Source organism: Lontra canadensis, unplaced genomic scaffold (assembly GCF_010015895.1).
Source record: "Lontra canadensis isolate GAN:19392208 unplaced genomic scaffold, GSC_riverotter_1.0 scaffold78, whole genome shotgun sequence".
Classification (NCBI taxonomy): Eukaryota; Metazoa; Chordata; class Mammalia; order Carnivora; family Mustelidae; genus Lontra; species Lontra canadensis.
In genome coordinates, this window is record NW_022631072.1 from 6061177 (window position 1) to 6086461 (window position 25285).

At 39.8% G+C, this 25285-nt stretch overlaps 1 protein-coding gene across 8 annotated transcripts in view; it reads left to right on the forward strand.

Annotated features, from left to right (window-relative positions):
• The window catches only part of RMDN2 (regulator of microtubule dynamics 2), a 67114-nt gene that overhangs the window by 40362 nt on the left and 1467 nt on the right, over positions 1 to 25285 (forward strand). For 7 of the 8 annotated variants that reach the window (XM_032881931.1, XM_032881930.1, XM_032881932.1 and 4 more), the window contains 5 exons: positions 4373 to 4448; positions 5324 to 5401; positions 10259 to 10357; positions 15255 to 15308; positions 15834 to 15914. In XM_032881931.1, the coding sequence (XP_032737822.1) occupies positions 4373 to 4448; positions 5324 to 5401; positions 10259 to 10357; positions 15255 to 15308; positions 15834 to 15914 (388 nt within the window). Of the gene's footprint in view, positions 1 to 4372; positions 4449 to 5323; positions 5402 to 10258; positions 10358 to 15254; positions 15309 to 15833; positions 15915 to 19238; positions 19310 to 25285 lie in introns of those variants that run through there. The other variant, XM_032881927.1, reaches the window with a different exon arrangement.

The following is a 25285-nucleotide window of genomic DNA, read 5'->3' on the forward strand; positions in this document are numbered from 1 at the left end:
AGCCCTACTTACTCTTAACTCTGAGCTGCTCCTCCTCTCCCTCCCGCTGCATTGCTCTTCCTCTGTTGTCCTTTTCCTTCTCCCACACATAGATCTGCGTCCATGAAAAATCACACTTAAAATATACAGTGGATTTCAGTCCTCAACTTGAGGGCATTTATCTATGTAAGCTTCAAATTTTCATAGAGGAATTTTCATAAGTCTTCCCTGGGGGCTACATAAGTACCTTGATATCTATCTTGTAAGAAGAAATTATCTGTAACTCTGCCCTCATAGTCTACCTGGTCTGCCGTACACTAGTCCGGCTTCTTTGCTTTTGTTCATCTTATTTCACTTTTTGTTGTGAACAGATTGCCTTGTTTATAACTATGGTATTTGACTCCAAGTTTAAATCTTATACACACACACACACAGAGTAGTCATCCAACTGTGTTGCACATGTCATGTTCAGTATCAGTTTTAAATTTTTTAAAAAGTTAAAATCTAATCAGTTGGTAAAATTTGATAAATTCAAATGTCAATTTTATCTTAGTTCTTAGAATATATTATATTGTATATAGTGAATACAAGAGTTTTCATTCAATTAAATAGTAGAGGCTTAGGGTAATGATAAAAGAAATTAAAAGTTTGACTTGAGAAGCAGTGGTTAAAATTTAGGTTAACTGATTCCATAATTAATTGTAATAAAAATATCATAAAAAGTCTTTTTTGGGGTGTTGAGACATTTTCTCATTCAGCGTAAATAACAAAGTACAGTCTGGGGCTGACTGCCTATTTTCGTAAATAGTTTTATTGGCTCACAGCCACACCTATGCATTTGTGCACAGCAATGAAGTTGGATAGTTGCAACCTTGACTGTATGACCCCAAAGCCTAGAATGTTTGCTACAAATTCTGTTGTTTTTGTTGTATCCAGTCTAAAATACTTCTAGAACCAAGAGAGTAAAATCACTGTGGATTTAGTTTGTTAGCCCAATAGGCCTGACCTTAATTACAACTAATGTCTTACATATTTGTTGTGCTCTACTGTTCACAAATTATATCCAAATGTTTACAGCACACGAGTCACAGAGCAACATGTTTCCACTTTATAGATAAGGATAAGCCAGGTAGTGTGTTTAGGGGGTCTGTTGTCGGGGGTATATGCTGATTAGTGAGCAGGAGTCACACAATAAATAGAAAAACAACAACCAGATCTCTTATTCCTAGATACTCAGTATTTTTTCCTTTTACATTATTTTTCTACTGCTTTCCTACAGTGTAAATAGCATTCGTGCTGAATAAGAAGTATGCAGGGAAACTAATGGGGTAATTTTAGTAGTTAAAGCAGGAATGTCATTTATTAAAGATATATTCAATATCAATGCAAAGAAAATTGGAATTTTTGTCAAAGTATGTACGGTGAGAATGACCTCTAGATGGAGGTAATGGACCATGTTGTGAATTACCGTTCTTCAGTGTTCCCGTCAACTTGAGATGGTTTAAATTACATGTTTAAAGATGAACAGCATAAAAGAACAAAAACACGCAGGCACACGGAGACATAAGTGGAACTGATTGCCAAAAAAAGAAGTGATGATCCTTTGAGGTCAGGTGAACTTTGAACTTAGAATATGTAGGAAGGTAAGCAATATTTTAGACTTTGAAGAAACAGACTTCAAGGGGTGCCTGGGTGGCTCAGTCAGTTAAGCATCCAATTCTTGATCTCAGCTCAGGGGGATAAAAAAAGAAAGAAAGAAAGAAAGAAAGAAAGAAAGAAAGAAAGAAAGAAAGAAAGAAAGAGACTTCAAAAAAGATTATGAAAAGCATTAAGACTGATTATTTATAAGGGAAATATGTATATTTCATATAATGGTGTTCATTATATGAAATATGCATATATTCATTATATGAAATATGCATAAGTCATAGAGGGGTTTTTTTCCCTTTTTTCGTCACTCAGAGTAGCTTGGAGAGAGCATGCTGAGAGAGCAGTGTCGATGCCTAGGGCTGTGCATGGAGTTGTTCTGATGCTGACGTTTAACGGAATAGATGATTGATCCCAGCGCTCTAGATCAGCGAACATAGATTCTTTTCTTTTGATTCCAGCGCAAATATTTGGGTTTTTCTATAAATCTCTGGATGAGAAAGTTCAAACAGATTTTTCTAAATATGTGACATGATTTGTTTTTTATTTCTTTGCCAGCATGTAGAGTAGGGAAATTGAGCTGGTACATCTGGATTTAAGCAAGGCATTAATGTAAGTTTACTTACAACGTTCTTATGGACAAGATGCAGAAATGTGGGGAGGCCTCTGGGTTACCCACGTAGAGAGAAGGTTTCAAGCCTTAGCTACTCAACAGAATAACTGTTGGCAACATCATTGTCAGTCTGGAGGTGATTCTAGGGTTCCAGGTCTGTATCTTAGACACTGGTGTGTTCTGTAATTTTGTCAGTGGGTAAAGATAGAATAGGTACGTTTATAAAAGTTGCAAGTAACGTGAAACTAGAAGAGGATGTATGATGAATGACAAAAGTAATTCAAAAGATTTTCACATGTGTGAGTTAACAGGGATAAATGTGGAAGGAGGGATGGAGAGAAAAGTGTCAACATTTAACTTAGGGAAAAACATGAGAATCTGAATAAAGCTTGGAGTTTCATTAATAATAATGTATTACTATTGGTACATTGTAAAAAGTACATATCAGTATTGCTTGACAGAATTGGTAGACTTGTGATAAATGTACTGTAATTTGTAAACAGTACAAAATGTACAAAAAATAGTACAAAAATGTAATGTAATATGTAAACAGGAGAGAAAACAGAATATGGGTGTATGGGAACTCTCTGTACCATCTTTGCAACTTTCCTATAAATCTCAGGCTATTTTAAAATAAAAACTTACTTTTTTTAAAGTGGCCTAAGGTTTTAAGTCCAAGTGAATCAGAAAATGATAATGCCTATTAAAAAAATGGGAGCATTGGGGGAAATAGATGTATGGAATTCTGCTCCACTTTCTGGAACTCCCTGGGAGGAATGATAGAACAAAATGACAGAGAACATTTCAAAAGACCATGGTGAGGCTGGAGGTGACAGTAGCAGTTTTACAAAGAAACTCATGAGTCTTTCTTCAGTAATCTTTTCCTCCATGCTCGGTCTCTGGTGGGTGCAGAGAGCTATGTGTAATGTAGTCTGATGATAGAATTTGTGAATAGTAGTATCTCCTAATCTAGTTAGACTCTCAGATTACTTTTGATAGGTTGATTTAGTTGTCATTCTTGTTTCTCCTATAGCAGATTTGGTTGATTATATAGAAACTGCAAATTCAGAGGTCAAACAAATCGTAACTGAAAAGTGACTGTTTTGTTGGTGTCATAAGTTATGTGAATTATGTCATCTTTTGTGTTCAGGAAGGGTCTTCCTGTTCCAAATTAAGAAAATTGTTCACTTCATTTTTGTACTTGAGAGTTATGCTAATCTACAGGAATGATCAAGATAAATACCCAAAATTACATCTTTCATTTCAATTATGACAGTACAAATAAAAATTAATACTTACTCTTGAAATATTTAGGTAAGTGAGTATTTTGCCTCAGACAGAAATACTCTGAAATACTCTGGAGACTTGAAACAGAAACACTCTGATATAAAGAGTAATACATCCCCAGATTTCGGAGTGAGCAAATTGCTGAGCAAGTATCACACCCAATTTATGTCAAATAATTATTGATGTAACTTTTGTATTCCCAGTGGGAAAAAAAGTGAACAATTATGGGATATGCTATTCTAGGTTGCAGTGTTTCAAGGAAGGATCGAAGGTCATGGGGAATTTTTCGGAAAAGTGTATTCTGAAACTACCTTTGATTTTGTTTTAGTCATGGTATTTATTTTTGTTTTCAAATGACATTAAGGGAGGCTGTGAAATTTTTATTTTTATTTTTATTTTTATTAAGGAGGAGCAGGGATATGATGATACAATATATTTTTCAATTTATTACCTGTGTGACTAGACTTCTTCAGAGAGCCTCTTTGTGACTTTGATGTTGGTGATGGTGATAGCAGCAACTCCTATTTCTCAGAACTCACTATGTGACAGGTAGTATTCTAAGTAATTATGTGTTCGAGGTGTTCTGGCATACGTACAGGATGTATGAGATGGTGTTATTTTCCCCTGTCATAGGTGAGGAAACTGGCCTCATGTTCATGTCAGGTATTTTTTTTATTTTGCATTTTATTTTTTTCATTTTCTTTTATTTTCATAAAGATGCCCTTGCATCTATATGAATACTTCTGTCAAATATTAATAAATGCTTTAGAAATACTTTTAAAATGTTATATTTGATGGTATTTGATTAAAAGTTCACATGCTCTCCACTGTTTTTATTCTTTTCAGGTATGCGGTTCTGTGTGGCTATGTATCTGAGTTTGAGGGCTTACAAAACAAAATCAACTATGGACATCGCTTCAAGGTATTTCTTGATATTAAAAATATTTTAATGGACCTATCTGTTTCCTTAAAAGATATAAATCAAATTATTCAATGAATTAATCTCAAGGAATTTATCTTTTTTATTTAAATGAAGTAACAGTCTTTACATCGTACCACACAAAAAAGAATGAAACTGCTTGGGAATTTGAAGATTATTATTATTCTGGAACTTGAAAGTAGTCACATAGTAGACGAGTATTACTTGTTCAAAGACTGAAGATTAGTCTTTTGGTCATGAACTCACCAATATCATCAACATGATGGGGACTAATTAGTTAACATTTCTTTCATATTGATGTGGCAGGAGGAGTAGAATCCAGTTGAAGGCTTAAACTTCACATGATGAGTGAATAAAACAGATTATGTACAGGTGCATCATTTATAATGTGGCTGTAGCTTTGATAGCTCAATACAAGTGGTCAGGGTTTGTCTTCCAGCTCCCTATAGCCATTATAATAACGTCAGGGGAGTAGGTCCCTCCATCGCCTAGTTCTGCTCTTCTTTCTCCCGTTATATCCCCATCATTTGATATTTGCAAGGATGCTTCTGAATAGTAAGTACTAGCTAGGCAAGACATGGGCAGACAAAAATGTCACTTGGACGTTTTCTATCTTTATAGTGACATTTGGCTTTAAATTATCCATTGCTTAATTAAATCATAGTCACAGTCTTTTTCTAGTTGCGGGCAGTCATTCCCGAAAATTGAATTATTGGTAAGACTTACTTGTATTAATGCTAAGGATTGAGAAGGAGGACCAAACAACACTGTAAAGCCCCTTTGAATTGACTAGGCACACTTCCATTCATCACTGCCTGAAATCTGAGAGATGGTATTTGTTTTGATTTTTCTTTCAGGAACATCTAGATAAAGCAATCCAATTTTTACCTGAAGAACCCTTTTTGTATTACCTCAAAGGAAGATACTGTTATACTGTGAGTTGAATGTTTCTATCTATAAGTCTTGTTTAAATATACTATGATTATGGGATATATTTCCAGTGACTTATTCTCTAAGTGTTTTACCTAGTGCCTACTGTAGGGAAAATGATAAAATCAGTACCTATTTTATGAATTTATGATTGATTTGTTTGTATACTGTGTTACATACAGTATGTAATTTTTGTATACACATATATATCTGAGTTTTCCCCGACCCCCTCCCTGTTTCCCCTGGCAGCAATCACATGTCCCCTTTGTGCTCTCAGTTGTTGGTCAGCCTCCTATAGGCATGTGCTCTGTGTTGGTGTACTACTCTTTGTTTTGTGAGAGGACTGTTTCATTTATCAGTGTGTTGAACATAAATTATGTGCCCACTGTTCTTGTCTTCAAAGAACTGGATTTAGAAAGACACTTGAAACATACAGAAATAAATCAAGACAGCTGGCGAGTCTGAGATCCAGTGTCTCAAATGACATTAGTTTATAGAAAATTAACAGAATGTGAAAATCTAAAGAGATGCATGAAAAATTATGCTGAAGAGAAATGGTATTTCTGAATGAGGAAATTAGCATAAGCAAAAGAGGAAGCTTTTTAATTGTGGTTTGAGGTTTAGGAATGGAGAAGGAAGCTCTTTTATTGAACACCTGCTATGTATCAGATGTGCAGTTTATACTTTGTATTTCTTGTCCCCTTTAATCCTTGAAACAGCTCTGTAAGCAGTTTTTATTGTGCCACTTTTAGATATTGAGAACCTGAGTCTTCATTAAGGTACAAGACTCCACAGGCTTAAAAACCATTGACCCAACCTCACATGAGTCTGGGGCTTGAATGTACATTATTTGTTTAGGCTTAAAAGAAAAAATCTGGGGGCGCCTGGGTGGCTCAGAGGGTTAGGGCCTCTGCCTTCAGCTCAGATCATGATCCCAGGGTCCCAGGATCGAGCCCCGCATCGGGCTCTCTGCTTGGCGGGGAGCCTGCTTCCCCCTCTCTCTGTCTCTGCCTGCCTCTCTGCCTACTTGTCATCTCTCTCTCTGTCAAATAAATTTTAAAAATCTAAAAAAAAAAAAAGAAAAAATCTGGAAAGACCATCTACACAGAGGTTAAATAACATGCAACTAAACAATGAACAGATCAACCAAGAAATCAAAGAAGAAATAAACAAAAATATATGGAGACAAATGAAAATGAAAACACAATGATCCAAAATCTTTGAGGTGCAGCACAAGTGATTGTAAGAGGGACGTGTATAGCAACACAGGCCTACCTCAAGAAGCAAGAAAGATTTCAAACAACCCAACCTTACACCTAAAAGAGCTGAAAAAGAAGAGCAAAACCCAAATCCAGCAGAAGGAAGGAAATAATGATTAGAGCAGAAATAAATGATATTGAACAAGAAAGAAAGAAAGAAAATAGAACAGATCAGTGAAACTAGGATTCATTCTTTGAACAGATAAGCAAAATTAATCAATTGCTGGCCAGACTGATCCAAAAAAAAAGAACTCAAACAAAATCAGAAATGAAAGAGAAGAAATAACTGACACCACAGAAATACAAAGGATTATAAGAGAATATTATGAAAAATTATATGCCAACAAAATGGACAACCTAGAAGAGATGGATAAATTCATAGACACATATAATCTACTGAAACTGAAAGAGGAAGAAATAGAAAATTTGAACAGACCAATTACCAGCAATGAAATTGAATCAGTAATCAAAAAACTCCCAACCAAAAAAGTCCAGATGTCTTCACAGGTGATTCTATCATATATTTAGAGAAGAGCTAATATCTATTCTTCTCAAACTTTTCCAAAAAATAAAATAAGAAGGAACACTCCTGAATTCATTCTAATAGGTCAGCATTATCCTGGTTCCAAAACTAGATAAAGACAAAACAACAAAAAGAACTACAGGCTAATATCTCTGGTGAACATAGATGCAAAAATCCTCAACAAAATATTAGCAAGACAAATCCATCAATACATTCAAAAATCATTCACTGTGATCAATGGGATTTATTTCTGGAATGCAGGGGTGGTTCGGTATTTGCAAATCAACCAGTGTGATATATCACATTATTAAGAGAAAGGATAAAAACCATATGATCATTTCAATAGATACAGAAAAACCGTTTGACAGAGTACAATATCCATTCATGATAAAACCCTCAACAAAGTTGGTTTAGAGGGAACATACCTCAACATAATAATGGCCTTATATGAAAAATCCACAGTTAACATTATACTCAATGGTGAAAAACTAAGAGCTTTTCCCCTAAGATCAGAAACAAGACAAGGATGTCCATTCTCACTACTTTTATTCAGCAAAGTACTGGAAGTCCTAGCCATAGCAATCAGATAAGAAGAAGAAATAAAAGGCTTCCAAAATGGTAAGGAAGAAGTAAAAGTTTCACTATTCACAGATGAGATGATACTATATATAGAAAACCTTAAGGATGACACCAAAAAACTACTAGAACTGATAAATGAATTCAGTAAGCTCACAGGATAGAAAATCCCCATGTAGAGAAATCCATTGCATTTCTAAAAAGCAAAAAGAAAAATTAAGAAAACAATTCCATTTACAATTACAAAAATAATAAAATACCTAGGAATAAACTTAATCAAAGGGTAAAAAAACCTGTATTCTGAAAACTATAAAATAATTGTTGAAAGAATTAAAGATTATCTAAAGAAATGGTAAGACATTCCATGCTTATGGATTGAAAGAACAAATATTGTTAAACTGGCTATACTACCCAAAGTAATCTATGGACTTAATGCAATCCAAGTACGAACAGCATTTTTCACAGAACTAGAACAAACAATCCTAAACTTTGTATGGAACCACCCAAATAGCCAAAGCAATCTTGAAAAAGAAAAACAAAACTGGTGTTATCACAATTCCAGGTTTCAAGTTATATTACAAGTAATCAAAACAGTATGTTACTTACACAAAAATAGACTTGTAGATCAATAGAACAGAATAGAAAGCCTAGAAGTAAACCCACAATTACATGGTCACTTAATCTTCAACAAAGGAGACAAGAATATACAATGGGAAAAAGTCTCTTCAACAAATGGTGTTGGGAAAATTGGACAGCTACATGCAAAAGAATGAAACTGGACCACTTTCTTACATCATATACCAAAAAACTCAAAATGGACTAAAGACCTAAATGTGAGGCCTGAAACCATAAAAATCATAGAAGGGAGCATAGATAGTAATTTCTCTGACACTGACCATAACAGCATCTTTCTAGATTTTTCTCCTGAGGCAAAGAAAACAGGAGCAAAAATAAACTATTGGGTCTACATCAAAATAAAGCATTTCTGCACAGCAAAGGAAACAACCAACAAAACTAGAGACAACCTACTGAATGGAAAAGATATTTGCAATTGATGTATCCAATAAAAGATTAGTGTCCAAAATACGTAAAAGAACTGATACAACTCAACACTCAAATAATCCAATTTAAAAATGGGCAGAAGAATGAACAGATATGTCTCCAAAGAAGACATTCAGATGGCCAACAGACACATTTGGAAAGATGCTCAACATCACTCATTGTCAGGGAAATGTAAATCAAAACCACAATGAAATATAACCTCACATCCAGCAGAATGCCTAAAATCAAAAACACAAGAAATAACAAGTGTTGGTGAGGATGTAGAAAAATAGGTACCCTTGTGCACCGTTGGTGGGAATGGAAACTGGTGAACTACCCTATGATCCAGTAATCACACTACTGGGTACCCAAAGAATTCAAAAACTTTAATTCAAAGTGATACATGGACCCCAATGTTCATTGTAACCTATTTTCAATAGCCAAATTATGGAAGCAACCTAAGTGTCCATCAATAGATGAATAGATAAAGAAGTGGTATAGTATACCATATAATAGAATATTATTCAGCCATAGAAAAGAATGAAGTCATGCCATTTGCAGCAACATGGATTGGACCTAGACTATAATGCTAAGCAAAATAAGTCAGTCAGAGAAAGACAAACACCATATGCTTTCACTCATGTGTGGAATATAAGAAACAAAACAAGTGAATAAGGGAACTAAAAAGAGACAAACAAAGAACAGACTCTAACCTACAGAGAATAAGTAGCTGGTTATCAGGGGTGAGGTGAGTGAGAAAGACAAAGGGGACAAAGAGCACACTTCTCTTGTAGAACAGCGAGTGACATACAGAATTGTTGAATCAGTGTATTGGACACCTGAGAAGAACAGAACACTGTATGTTAACTACATTGGAATTAAAATGGGGGGAGGGGAGGAAGCAAAGAATAAATGATAATATGAATTTTGATTTTGGTGGTTATTGGTTAAAAAAATTTTCTCCTGAATTGTGAATGTGTATCCTGGGCCCTCACTCTGTACTCCCTCTGGGTTAAAGATCCTTGTTCTATTTACATTTCTGAGATGCTGTGTTCTGGGTCAGGTTGGCCATAGGGAGTAGGCAGGAAGGAACCCAAGGTGGGGACTCTGAAAAGAAATACTGTGTGGTCATCTCAGAATCTTGAATCGTATAAACAAACAGGATCAGCAGTATTCCACATCCCTTTCTCTGTCTGAACACAAATCTTACCGTGAGTATTTCAGATTGATTTGGTAACCAGTGCTTTTAGAGCTCACGGTTTGTTAGAACTATAAAAAAGGGAAGGTAAAATATTAATACCGTAAAGATGATCTCTGTCATATATGTTACTTATGGAGATGTTTATATTTATATATTCTGTGCATATACATTCATATACACCTGGACATGCACGTCTGAGGAGAGACAATTGATTCAAAAGTTGATCAACTTTCTAAGAATGATGTCACCTCCCTGTTTGCAGGTCTCAAAACTGAGCTGGATTGAGAAAAAGATGGCCGCTACTCTGTTTGGAAAAATACCATCCTCAACTGTAGAAGAAGCTTTGCAAAATTTCCTTAAGGTATATTTTGTCTGTCTGTTATTTTAGTATCAAACTGGCTCCAACCTTCACCAATCCCTCCTATGCTTCTCCATGCGTAGATCTCTAACAGAAGCCCCAGGTTGAATCCTAGTTTTGAGGTGTCCAGACTGCTTCCCAGAGCAGCTAGTTATGTCTTAAGTCCTAGGGGCACAACCCTTAGCTACCAAATCCAAGAGTTGCTCTCTGGGTCGTGTGAGTATGTACAAAAGCATTCATGCCCTGATTATTAGACTTGTTCCAAAATACTCCCAATTAGCCTAATACAGAAGCAATTTAATCTTGAAGAACTAAAAGATATCAAAGAGGAAAGTTATTATTTTCCATAAGTTGCAAACAGTTCTATGGAACACAGGGCATCAGATCAAACCAGTATTTTCATTCCTGTCTTAAAATGTATAATTGCAATGCTGATAAAACTCTAAACAGTAATAACGTGTGTGTGTATATAATCAAGTTCCTGGTGGGCTCATCCCTTTATCTTTCTCTGGGAGCAATTATAGAATCTTACAGACACTCAGATGCCTTTTCTTTCCTTATTTACCTTTTCAGATTTGTAACAATGTAGACAAAAATCAGGCTCTAAACTGTATTGTCCAACATATTATACATGCTCATACTTTTTTGTTGTATCTTAGGGTTTGATTTTGTAGAACGAAGAGGGAATTCAACAGATTTCATTGCACTTTCCATTTCTGACTGAATGGTTAGCGGCTACCTACAATGCCCTGTGGAATAAATAAGTGTTCTGAGATCAAGCATGAGCCCGTTAGAAAACAGTGCAGGGTATAAGAGCGCAGGGGCCAAACATGTCTTATTTTTTTATTTAACGTGATCTTTTTTATTTTATAAAAAAGGAAAGCAAGGAACTTAATTTTTTCTACTGTCACACAGTGGCAGGCCAAAATATGCATGTAGTCTAAGGCTGTGTCATCCCCATTTCTTCACATCTTTTATCTACCACTGAGAATTAGTTCTTTCATTTTATAAGAATATAGATCATGGTATATTTAAGATAGTTCATAGAAGGTGCTAAGCTAATTAGGAAAAATGTCATTTGGACTTGAAACTCATTTCTTCATAGTATCAAAGTAATAAATGGGGGCTCAGGTTTTCAGGATGTTGTACAGAAGTTCTTCAGGTGCTAATGTACTCAAAATACTACCCAGATAAAATAAATGATCAGAGGCCCAATAATGTAGAGGTAAGGATTGCAACCTTACCTCTGCAACCTTACCTCTGGTTAACCAGACCACCTGGTTAAATCTCAGTTCTGCCACTTACCAACTGATTAACGCTGGACTGGTTTCTTAACTTCTCTCTCCATTTAATCAATGACATGGAGATAATAGTACCTGACTCATAGCGTAGTTGTGAAGATTCAATAAGTTAATATAAGGAAATGGCTTAGAGAGTGCCCTGTACCTAGTAAGCCCAATAACAGTCATAGAATTTTAACTCCATTAAATTGTATACACCTTGGCCAACCATCTCGGGGACCTCACCATTCAGTCGTGACTTAAATTCTGTCTGAAAATGCATTTTGTGGTATTTGTTGAGGGAGTGAGAAGGCATAAGGAAAGCTCCTCTCTGTATTGACTGCCACAGTGAGGGGTCCTGAGGAGCCCAAGGTGCTAAGTTCAAAGGCTGGGGCGGAGGAGTAAGAACACTGTGGGGTGGAGGGGAAAGAACTTCGATCCCGTACCCAAGGGGAGTCCACAACCCTTGGTCCCAGTAGCAGGTTGGGGTTTTGGACCCCAGATTGTAGAACTCCTGTCCCCAACTCTGTCCCTGCAAAGAGGGTTCACAGGGGCCAGGAATGTGTCCCCACGCCATCCAACTCAGTCCTGTAGAGCTCTGGAGCACGGGCATTAGAATCAGACAGTTTGAGACCGAAGTCTTTTCCCATCCATATGACCTAGCCATGTTTCTTTATTTCTCTTAATCTTAAATTCTTCATCTGTAAAGCAGGTGTAATAATACCCACTTTATATGGTTTTTGTGACGATACATAAAATAGTTCATGTAAGTTTCTTGGCTTAGGATCTAGCACATTAAGTTCTCTAACTGAAAGTAAATGTTAGCTGCTATTATTTTGCTCTTATAACTGGTGAAGTCTGATCCTCCTCAGTGTCACAGCATCTCAGGAAGTGGTTGTAGACCAGGGCCATTATGAATAAAGCTTCTATGAACATTCATTTGCAAGCTTTTAGGTAGAAATGTTTAAAGTTTCTTTGCTAAGTTACCTTAGCAAAAGGAATGGACTTGGGTCATAAGAGAAGTATTTCAAAAACTTGATCAGTGTTTTTAAAGCTCTCAGAGCTCTTCCTGTGTGGCCCATGGCATGGTTGAGAACCCAGTGCCTTGAGTACGTGTAGTAGGATAGCAGGTGTAGCAATGTTGGGGAATCGGTGGCCCTGGTCTCCCCTACTGTTTGCAACATATGATCTCTGGATCCCCCCTTAGTGGTTTTACCACCTGCAGAGCCTTCATCTGTGTCCTGATATGACGGAGGGAAGCGGCCTAACGTTATGAGATGTTCTTAAAACACCACTAGTTTATTCGGTAATGTTTATTAAGCACATAGCTGGTAACAGACACGGAAATGATCAACACAGCTCCTGCCTCCAGGGAACTTGTACAACCAAGACCAAGTTAACTACAATATTCTGTATTATTATTGAGAATTATTATTATTGCGTTATAGTATTATAGAGTATATTGTTATCGTATCCCTGTGTTATTATAGAGTATTATTATAGAGTGTTCTAAAAGCCTAGCTAGAAACTGCTGCCTAACTAGAACATTCTACTGAGCAACACTACCTTCCTTGTTATTAGGTAAGCCCTTTGGTAAAAAGTCAGAATCTGCTCCGTTTTAGGAAGTTCATATTGTTCGTAACCTATGTTCCTTGGGCTGCTGCTTTTTTTTTAACCATGAGCACAAAAAGAGATGTTCTAATTTATAGTTAGTAAGGTTAATTAAACATAAGTGCTAAGATGTGTATGCAGAATTAAAATGCCAACATTAGAAAAAGAAGCTGCATACGCTCATATGGTGGAGCAAGTTCTCCAGGCAGGATTTGGACAGAGCCGGGCAACTGTTGGGCATAGAAGAAGGTACAGTTGAGCAAAGTTTAAGTGAGGTCTTATTAGAGTGATCTAAGAAATGCACTTAGTAGACTCAAAGAATAAGAGTTGAGATGAAAATAATTGGACAAAAAAGAAGCAACAGAACCAGAATCCAACAGCACTGTGGATGGCCATGTGGGCTTTTCAAGGCTCTGACTAGGACTGCACTTGACAATGTCCTTCCATCTGGCGGCAGCCTTGCGGTCTCACTCGCAGGCTCTTGGCCAGATCCACACACTGTTCATCCATTTGGTCCTAAAGACTTACACCCAGTCTGGCTCCCCAGCCCAAGAGACTTTCTCTTCTTCCTCCTCCTCCTCCTCCTAGGACCCTTACCTTTTGGATTTTATAGAAAGTAAATGTCCTTTACCAAGAATGTGCCCTCCTCAGCACAGGAGTGCCTCGGTCTCAGATTCTCCTCCATTAGCATCCATCTTTAAAATGTATGTGTCCTTTTACGCAGCAATTCAACCTCTATGAATCTCTCTTACAGACATAATTCCACATGTGCACAAGTGTACAAGAGCAAATGTGTTCATCAGTCATTATTAGTAAGAGTAAAAAAATGTCTAATAGAGGATTCTTAATTTAATTACAGCATATGTGTATTATGAAATACAGCTCTTAAGAAATAAATGAGGTAAATCTGTGTATGTTAACACAAAAACGTACCTGTGATATGTTGTGGAAGAAAAGTTTTAGACCAATACATAGAAATGGTCCCATATTAATTTTTTTTTCAAAAGCAGATTTTTTTTTTTTTAATTTGTGTGTACTTGTAAAAGGTCTGGTGGGATGCATGTCCAACTGTTGATAGTGGTTACCCCTGGGGAATGAGACTAAAATCGAAAATAAAATTAGAACAAAGAAACTTTTACATTTTAATTTTTTAAATGTCCATATTATTTGTATCTTGTAAAACAAGCATATCTTTGTAAATTTTTTTAAGTAACCTTCTTCTATTGGGTTATGTATCTCTCTGGGTTGGGTTCCGGGGTCAGACTGGGGGCTTATATTTGCATGAGCCCTTGCAACTGCAGAAGGCGACCCTGACCGAAGATTGACTTAGGTTCTAAGAAGTGCTTTCTAGTGGCCATGCCAAATGCCTAAAGAAATTCTTATTCTCCAGAGCTATAGAAAGGGAACTGGTGCATAAGAGTTTAGTAGATGAGGAGTAAAGTGTCTCCATCATACCCACTTATTAAAATCTGCACGTAGGTCTGGACTAGTTGTTTCACGGGTCAGTCTTTGCTTTAAAAATACTTGATGCGATGGACTCCGGATAGGATTCGACTCATGGGATGTATTGAAGTCCTAAGAAATCAAATACTAATGCAGTGGAGGCTTGTCATGGGATACCAGTCATCCTCTGCTTAGTTCCTAAATAGATTGTGAATTGTATAGGACTTGTCCTGAGAAAGTGTATCACCAGTTGTTTTTGTTTTTGAAGGGAGAAAAAGAGAAAGGATAGGTTATACAAAGGAATCCCGAAACCTCAAAGTATCGCATTTTTTCGTAAGCTTTATGAACGTAATAATAACTTCATTTTAATGGATAATCTCAAAAGCTCTATTTCTACTCAAAAGGTACTTGAACTGATAAAATGATTCTGATGTAACACAATCAACCTAAATTTTTAGGACAGTTTGGTTAGTATTTGATTTATTGAAATATATCCTCTTTACTGGTGGTGGTGGTTGTTTTAATATTGTCCCATTATTCTCTTTTCTGTTTTTTCTTAAAATCAGGTTGAAGAACTACACCCTGGTTTTTCTAAGTCCAATTACTTGTTCTTGGCCAAGGTAAGGAAGACCACTATTTTTGGGTTTTTTGTTTGTTTGTTTGTTTGTTTTTAAATTTTATTTATTGGGGCACCTGGGTGGTTCAGATGGTTGAGCACCTGCGTTTGGGTCAGTTCATGATCTCCAGGTTCTGGTATTGAGCCCCACTTCAGGCTCCCAGTTCTGTAGGGAGCCTGCTTCTCCCCCTCCCTCTGCCTTTCCCCCTACTTGTGCTCTCTCTGTCTCAAATGAATAAATAAAATATTTTTTAATAAAAAAATTATTTTAAAAAGTATTTTAAAAAAATATTTTATTTATTTAATAAGGGAGAGAGAGAATCTCAAGCAGATCCTGCACTGAGAGCAGAGCCCTCCTTGGGGCTCAATCGCATGACCCTGAGATCATGATTTGAGCCATAATCTAAAGTCAGATGCTTAACGGACTGAGCCACCCAAGCGCCCCAGGAAGACCACTCTTCTAAGATCACTTTGAGTCCATTACATAAAACTGGGCCTGCCTTTCTTATGGACCGTTTTTCATTTCCAGTGTTACATCGATCTTGAACAAACAGACAACGCTGTGAAGTTTTGTAATTTGGCAGTGTTGCTTCCTTGTGTTACCCAAGAGGTAAGTCCCAACAGTGACAATGAGGGCTGTTATTTTATTAGTCCTTTTCTGGCCTCAAATATGGCTTAGAAATGTGTGGATTTTTCTTCCATACTAACATGTAGTATGAAGTTTTAAAGTCTGCTGTAGTAGACTCCCAGTATCTTTAAGGGACACACAAATCATGGACTAGTAGTTAAAATATCCTATTGCCTGTTAAGTGTTAGACAGCAGAGAATAGGCCAAGCCCACTGGGGGAAGGTAGGAGGACAGCCTCATTCTGGGGATCTGATGGTGAAGCTGTGGCAGGCAGCAGACAAGTAGGCAGGCTGCCCACCTTGGAGCAAGAGGACTGTCCACGTGCCTGCCATCTTCAGTCCTCAGCTCACAGAAGGGGATGGCTATCCTCTAGCAGGAAGAAGATTAAAAATAATGTATTACCATTTTCTCAGCCTTTGGACACCTACCATTAATGAAGAAGAAGCTATCATATTGCTTCTTGCCCTTTTGTTTACTGATTTAGCATTCTGGATGTGCTCTGGTTTAAGAATTTCAGAGTTAACCGTCCCATCTGTGTTCCTGTGAGCCATATATTGGTATTGTGGGAACGAAAGAAAATAAATGTTTTCCTTCTTCCTTCCATACCAGCAAACATCATTCTCTGAATCACAGCTAAAAGAAATGCCTCAAAGGGCGCCCAGGTGGCTCAGTCGGTTAAGCGTCCAACTCTTGATCTCAGCTCAGGTCTTAATCTCAGGGTCGTGAGTTCAAGCCCCATGTTGGGCTCTGCACTGGGTATGGAGCCTACCTTTTTAAAAAGGGGTGGCGTGGGGAAATAAATGCCTTGGAATTAAGCAGCCCTCTCCTTCTCTGTTGGAGCCACACTGGCTCTGATGTTTGTTGTGATCTCAAATATAAACTTGCAAGGCATGCCCACAGCCCTCTGTAGCCTAGAATATAGGTTAGATAGCCAAGTAACCGTAGCTCAGGGTGAAAAGCCCAAAGAGCTAGGAGAAGTACAAATAATTGGTTATGGAAATAGTGAAGATGGAAATTATTTTCACCTAGAAGAGATCAAGGAGCATCAGAGGTGGGTTTTGATGACAGGGAGGTGTGAGAGAAGCACGTCGCAGGTCATGACCAAAGCCTCCGCGTGGAAAAGTGAAGATTTGTGTGCTTGGAGGGAAGGAGGGGTTCAGGACAGTCATGGGAAATACGAATGATGGGGAAGTAGAACAAGAACTTTCTGGAGCTTCAGGGTTCGGGGATGCCCGTGTCTGTAGACGGGGCTGGCCAGCCCTCTCTGGGCCTTCCCAGCAATCACCTGCTCCAGGTCTCGGGTGGCTCCTAGGTTCGGGATTTCCTACAGGGTTGGCTCTCCTTCTCTCTCCGACCCCTCAGTGGATTCTTTTGGTCAACACTGAGCACACAGCACAGGCTCAGTAGCAACATTTCCCCACAGAAGACATTTTATGGAATTTTGGGGGCAGAAAACAGATTTTGTCCCTCTGGTTGCCTGCCCCATATCGGTGATGGGGAACCTACCAACTTGCCCATTTCTCCTGAATGATGTCACTTAGGTTATATGCAGTCATCTTAAACTGGGTGTCTGTGCATTCCTATTAGAATTTGAGATTAGGATACAGTATGATAATGAAGTATGATGCCTGGTGTGACATGCAACTACTGGTGCGCGCAGTTCCGCTCTCGCACAAGGGCTAAGTATCAGTGACCCTCGAGGTTTGGTCCTTGTTTCCTAAGTCTGTCCTCTCCTCTCACCTTTCGTCCTCCCTCCCCACAAATCTGTTGTCCATAACTTCCAAATGCTATCTCCCTGCCAGCAGTCCTCAAATTTGCATCTCTAGATCTCCCTTCTGAACCCTAGACCTCCTTTTCTGCTTTCCGTGTGACATCTCTACCTGCGTGTTTCGCAGACATCTCAAACTCAGCTTGTCATCAGGCCTTTGGATCTGCTCTTCTCCGTCTTCCCAGCTACTAAATGGCACATTCATTCATTAGTTGGGAATGCTGGGAGTCGTCCTTGACACCTTAGCCCCCAACCCAGACACCCACCCAGTCCCCAAGTTCTCAGACTCCCTCTTCTAAAACATGCCGTGAGCCACACAACAGCTCTCTCGCTCTGCTGCCCCCACTCCAAGCAGGAGAGCACCCCCGTTCACTTGAACTGCGACGTGGGAGCCTCCCACTGCCGTGCAGCTTTCTTCCTCCCTCCAGGTCATTCTTGACTCCCCTTAGCAGCCGAGGTAGCAGGTTAAACAAACGTCAGTCTGTCCCTTCCCTGCTTGAAAGTCCTAAAAGTCCTACCCTGAAGGCTCCGGTGTAGTTTCCCGGCTCTCCTCCCCTCTGCACCACACTCTCCCCTGCCTCACACCCCCAGGCCCTGTTGTCGCCTCTTCCCGCCCTCACTCCCTTCACCGCCTTTATTCCTACTCGCCCTTCCAGCCTCACCGTGAATGTCCTTTCTTTAGGAAAGACTTCCTTGACGCTCCCAGGCAAGAAAGCACCTCGTGCTTTTCCTTGATATCATTTACCGAGCTGTGGTTGCCTCGTAATGAGTGTGATTGTTCCAAGAGAGTCTCAGCCAGGTGTGTTTCGTTCGCCCCCGCATTGCTAGTGCCAGGTGCCAGGCCTGGCATGTGACAAGCACTCAGGAGTCCGGGCAGGAAGAATCAGAAGACCAATAGCGCGCAAACAAAAATACTAATGCTAGTAAGTGGGACTGATTATGAATGTAACAGAGAGTTGGGCACTGTGGAAATACTTGGGTAATAAGCAAAACAGCATTAGTAAATATTTCCCATGTTACTTTTTTATCTTTCCCAGTGATGTTTCTGTTTGCATTTTCTAGGAGGTTTGGTCTTTTTGTGTTTTTTTTTCAAGGAGTCAAATGTACTGTCAGGAATGTCTCCGTTTCTTTTTCAATTAGCAAGTAGGCTGAGGAGAGTTACCTGTAGTACCCCGATCTCTGTAAGGTTTTCCTGACTGAAGTGCACCCCAGTAGTGATTCTGCTGATCAGTCTGTTCATTTGCAAAATGTCTAGCAGAGCCACAAATTACAGTGAAGGCCACCGACCCCTGGCACGCTCTCCTTCACGTGACCTTGCGTGACCTGGGCACTGCTTTCTCGGGGCGCTTGTAACCTCTCCCAGCGATGAGCTGTCTTCCGTCCCCTGCAGGGGGCTGCCCCTCATCACACTGCACTCGGTATCCGGACTGTCAGCCCTTGGGCTCTAGGACCCAGATTCATGCACGTGAGCTACCTTGTATTCCCAGAACTTGAAATTACAGTATTTTATTATTCATGTGGACTTTCCTTGACCCCAGGAAGGTAATCTCAGGTCCTGAGAAACATTCCGTTTTTAAAATAAAAGGGATTCCTGTGTCTGAGGCAATGTAACAATGCTTGATGAATGAAGTCATGACCGCACCAGCAGCCTGGGAGTTCTCTGCCTGGAAGAAGGCTCAAGTTACCGACCTGGGCTGTGCTGCGAGCGCTCAGGGCACGAAGCAGGATGTGGTGTTGTGTGTCACGACCAGGGAAGCGCTGATCTGGGAAAGAAACAGAATGTTCTTAAATGGCTGTGCTATTTTGAAGTGAAATTAATTGCTCTTCTAAGACAAACTCTTAAAGGACAGTAAATAAAATATACAAGGAACAACTCCAGGAAGAAGAGGACGCTGGGAGTGCTCCAAGTAAACACTAGTGTGTCCCGGCTACCAAGTTCTTGGAAGTTACCTGTTGTTTAAATCCTGGGCTGTATCTCCATACTGTTACACAGATTAAGAATCATCTCTCTTACTAGTCACCACTCTTAGCAATAAAATCCTAATCCTGCTTTAATTTTCTGTCTTAATTAAGACCTCACGTTTGATTTTTTAATTATTATTATTTGTTATTATGTTAGTCACCAGACAGTACATCGTTAGTGTTTGATGCAGGGTTCTGAGAGTCATTGTTTACGTATAACACCCAGTGCTCCATGCAACCCGTGCCCTCCTTAATACCCATCACCGGGCCAATTTTAATTAGGAGATTGGTTTCTCAGATAAGTTTATAAAATCGAATCAGTCTACAGATGTTCACCCTGCCTTCCTGTTCAGGGAACACGACAGCTCCGAGGAATGAGTGGGTCACTTACTGAAACCCAGCAATGCTGTCCAGGGTCTCATTTGTTAGAAATTCTGATTTGCCCTATTTCTTTCTGGTTTGGACTTATTTCTTATAGATTAACTCCTCTGTGCCATCCAGGCCTAGAGAATTGATTCTTCCTGGTTCATTTTAAAAGAACTTAATAAGGCCACTAGCGGATGGACAGACTGTTCCAATTCTCTAAACATTCATTTTCATGAGCTGCAGATGGGAGGGTGCTACCCTGTTTACACCCCCCGTTTCTACTCTCTCAGCTCTTGTATTGATCAGCATTCTGAAATACTGTATTCATTAAGTCTTCTTGATATGTAATGGCATTGGTTGCCTTTTTAAAGTTGATCTTAAAAACACCTTCAAGAAGTTTCTTAAACCTCCCTTTAATAATTTTCTTAAAATAACTGATGACAGAGCATCGGTTTGGAATCAGTCATTCTTAAACTGTACCCAGTCTAGTCAAGTTGATGTTTGATGATCATTGCCAAATGACAGGAGCATAACAATATAAGTATAAGTATAAGAATAAGTATAAGTATAAGTATAAGAATAAGAATAAGAATAAGAATAAGAATAAGTAAGAGAGAGACTTCCTTGTCCAAAGTTTTTGGTAGAGAGTATTGATATATTTTCCCATAAGTGCTTCTTCTTGTGGCACTTGTAATCTCTTCCTGGTGTGTGAGTTATTTGTGACATGTCTTCTGTCCCTTTCAGGGAGCTCTGAGCTTATCATACTGCACTTGACATTGGCAATGTCAGCCCTTGGGCTCTAGGGCCCAGATTCTTGCATGTCAACAACTTTATTTGCCCGGAATCTAAAACTACAGTGTTTTGCGGAGAGGAAGTGTGCTGTCTCAGCAGAAAGGTCTCATAGTTTGAATCTGGGGAGGCAAAGAATAACCTGAACTCAAAACCATAACCCGAGTCCTCAGAAGATGCCATGTGCACAGACGTGGCCCATATATATCGAGTGCCTGAAACATAATGAAGACCTCAGAATTCATCAGATCGCTGTGCAGTTGACCTGCTACGGAGGGAAGAACTTCAATACGGGGGAGTATCACACCCTGTGAGTGTAGCCAGCGCGGCGAAGACTTTAACTGGAGGTTTTCACTGAAAGATCAGCATAGAATCCACATGCGGACAGATGAGCTGATGAGCGGGGGTGGGCAGACCGTTAGCAGCCTCTCCTCTCCCCCTTAGAGGATTTCACACTGGAGCAGAGCTCTTTGAATATAATGTGAATGGGGAAGTAGCCACAGCTTTACTGACTGGTCTGTGGTGCTGGAGAGAATCCCTACAAATGTAACGAATGTGGCAAACTCTTCAGCCGCAGAGCTAACTTTTGTTTCTGTGAGAGAATTCACACCGGAGAACCCTTTGTAATCGGTGTGGAAATGCCGCCAGTAACAACTTATCCTTCAAACAGCGTGAGTGAGTTCGCACCACAGAGAAACTCTATGAATGTCATCTCCGTGGTAAAGTCCTTAGCCCATGCTCTGACCTCAGCCATCATGAGAACACACGCTGGAGAGAAACCCCCATACATGTAACAGATGTAGAAGCTTCAGCCTCAGCATGAACCTTTCCACAAGAGTCCCCATGGGGGAGACACCCTACAGCCTTCAGCCAAAGCTCAAGCCTTGGAAGACACAGAACACTGAAGACACAGAACACAGAAAACAAGAAGGAAAACAGCAAGTCTTTACCGGGAGGAGGAAGCCATTTGAGAAATACCAGATAATTAATGTTCAAGAAGCATTTCAGTGAAATAAACAGGAGAAACCCTTTCTTCACAGAGTAACATTCCAGGACACGTGAGGATCCTCACTGTATTAAACACCCTCAGTATCACAAATGAAGGGAAGTCTTCAGCGATCACGCGTACCTTAGTCAGCCTTCAAGTTCTTACACTGGGGAGTCCCTCAGGCTTCAAGTCCAAGTAGAAATGCCTTTATCTGCAGCTTCTATAAGAAAACTCAGACTGGAGAACAAAACTATCAAGAATGCTTTAGAACACAATTCAACATATAATTTAGACTTTTGGCAAATGTTATGGCACTGAAAATAATGCAGTATAAAAATGTAGAACCTGAAATGCATTCTTGGACATGTAGAAGGCAGAATCCGGTAACATGCAATAGGCTATAAGATAATCCCTCCTCAGCAGATTAATAAAAGTTGATGATAAAAAATCTGATACATTGGTATTTGTCTAAAAAAATCATGAAACATGCTGAGTAATCAGGCCATTTTCCCTTTGTTACCTCACTGTGGAAAGCTGACCAGTTTCTATTCTTTATGCAGTGCTAAACATATTTACAAAGACGTTTGTTCAATCAGAAAACAACTTTTAATGTAACTGAAAAATGGGGAACACAAAATAATGTGTTCTAAGGATTATATTAGTGTCGAAATATGTATGTACATGACAAAGGTGAATGGAAACATGGACCATAAACACACACGATGTGGTTCACGTGTCTCGGTTGGTACTGATGTGGGTGGCCCTACTTGATAAGACACTAAAACAAATGCTTGGAATTGAGAAATATGCCGAAAAGCATTGAATCAAATGTACAATGTGGCTGAAATGTTGAGTACTAGAGGGAGGAAAGAGATGAGAACCCTGTGTACTTTTTTCTTAAAGGAGGGGGCACCCATTACAGGGTCTTAAGCAACAAGTAACACAGTGAGATCCCGGGGAGGCCACAGCAGCCGCCATGTGGAGACTGACTTGGCTCAGAGGGGAGCAGAACTGGAAGAAGGGGTACCATTTAGGGAATTCCTACAATAAAGCAGGCATAAGCCAGTGACCTGGACTAAGGCAATGGCAGTGAGGAGTGAGAAGAGAGCACAGATTTAACGGATTTGTGGGTGGCAGTCTCTACAAGACTCAGACTCTGAATTTCCAGGAGATAAAGGACTCAAGAATGAGATCTCAGTTTCTGCCTTTAGAAACTGACCAGCATAGATGGAGGTACCTTTAAGGATCTAGAGAATGTTGGAGAACCAGATTTGGTAGAGAAGTTCGGTTATGGACCTTTTGGGTTTGTGTCTGTGAAGTTCTCCAATCCATAAGGTGATTAATATTTGTCATATAACGGATCTTTGAAGCCCCAAGTTGGCAGAGATCACCCAGTTAGGTGAGAGTATTTGAAAGCCAACGGGTCAAGGATCAACTCTGAGAAACACCAACATAAGAGATGGGGAGGAGGAAAAGGAAGCTGCAAGTGAGATGCAAAGAAGTGGCCACAGGGGCCTCAGAAACCAAAGGATGGTGGAAGTGGTCAGCTCTGTCAGACACTCTGGAGAAGTCAGGACTGGAATGAGCTGAATTTAATGATGTCTGTTACTGGCGATCTTCACCCAGATTGTTTCCGTGGAACAATAGGAGCAGAGACAGTGCGGAGCGCCAGAGGTGAGGAAATACAGTCAGTACCTGAAGGCGCTCTTCCAATAATGTGATGGGGAAGAGAGGGGGGTGGTCAGGCGGCAGATAAGGTGGTGCCGGAGTTGAGAAATCATGTTTTTTTAGATGGGAACTAGGGGAGCATATTTAAATGATGAGAAAGGGCCAGCGAAGAAGCCAGGGTTCGAGAAAGACTGGGGAGAGAGGAGATAATTGATAGAATAAGGTCCTGAGGAAGTCAGAGAGAGCACATCATGGTCCTCTTTTTTTTTTTTTTTTTTGGTCATGGGCTCAGTAGAAAACTTGATGGGTTTGTAGACTTGTCGGCTGGTGGAGAGCCAGGGCAGGCACCACAGAGGGAGAACGGGTTTTGCTCTCTCGCTCAGAGAGTAGCTGGACGTAGAACCTAATGTGGGTAGAAAATAAGTCAAAGCACCAGGAAGCTGACAGAGAACAATAAGGAAATAATAAACTTGTAGCAGTTGAAAAATTGGTGTTATTGAGAATAATCGGATAAATGGCCCAATAAGATAGGCAGTTGTGTTCAGAGAGCAGGCTGCGTGTGTCTGGGATAGAGCAGTTCTAGGTCATGACGCAGCCAAGTGTGTGCTCATGGGGGTGGTGCATGAGGACATCAGAGATGAGGGGACCAGCTCCTGGGGCGCTGGGATCCACAGGCCATGGGGACAAGGATGTCTCCAACAGTGGTGGCAGACAGTGTGGAGAGTGACCCAGATCCCGAAGTCATATAAAAATAAATGTAAAGGGAGAGTGACCAGGAGTTTAACAACTATAAGACATGGTAGTGGGGAATCCTCTTCTCCCATTGGCTCCCACTCCTCCGCCAGTAATACCCCTCACCCTCTCCCCTTCCCCCCAGAATATATTCTCTCAGCAAATGCATTACGGGTGATGCAAAAGTGACTTCAAAACAAGTCCCCTAACAGGAGTGCTAGGGAGCTCTATAGAAGCATCCGAGAAAAGGGGGGAAAGTGGGAGGTTGAGTCAAGGAGGAGAATTCACAGGAGAGCGGCTTCAGGGGAGCACTAACGAGGATCGAGGGTGTAAAGGGCCTATATTTTGGATGATAACAGAGGAAAGCATGATTGGAGGTGGTGGTTTTAGCTGGCTTTTTGGGCCAAAAAGCCCTACCAGTGTCCTCTGTACATAAAAACATAAATAAATAGAGTATTTGAATGGAAGCCCTGGGCAAGAGTGAAACGGGAGGGGTGTTGTGTGTGTATGAGCATGTTAACCAACTGAGCCACCCAGGCGCCCCTCAATAAATGTTTGTTAAATGCAAAAATGTAGAGGAGTACCCTGCCATCTGAATTTATCACCTCTCTTTCTAACCTCCACACCCGTTTTGAAGAAATAACAACACATGTGCAGTACTAGAAAACATATTACATGGTTTTTCATCTTCCATATAAACCACTTGTTAAAGTCAATAATGAGAGGGTGTATTTGCTAGCCTGGATCTTGCAGTGGAACCTCAGATTTCTTCAAATCCTACTGCGAGGGCTGGGACTTCTTCCACATGGTACAGCTGAAAAAGAAAACAGTGTTAATTAACCATTAACATGCTAGTGAGATCAAGTGTGTCCGCTTACACAGAAGGTTCTCTTTTCCCTGCATTCCCACCACTCCAGACCTGGTGGCAGGAACCCTGGAACTAGCTCTCCACATGACACATCTTCTCAGAGATCTGAATAGTGCCTGGATCTAAGACATCTGTAATTTCCTTATAATGGTCCTTCAGAAAGTACCACCTCACTCCACCAAAGTTTGCTTCGAAACACCCAGGGTAGCAGC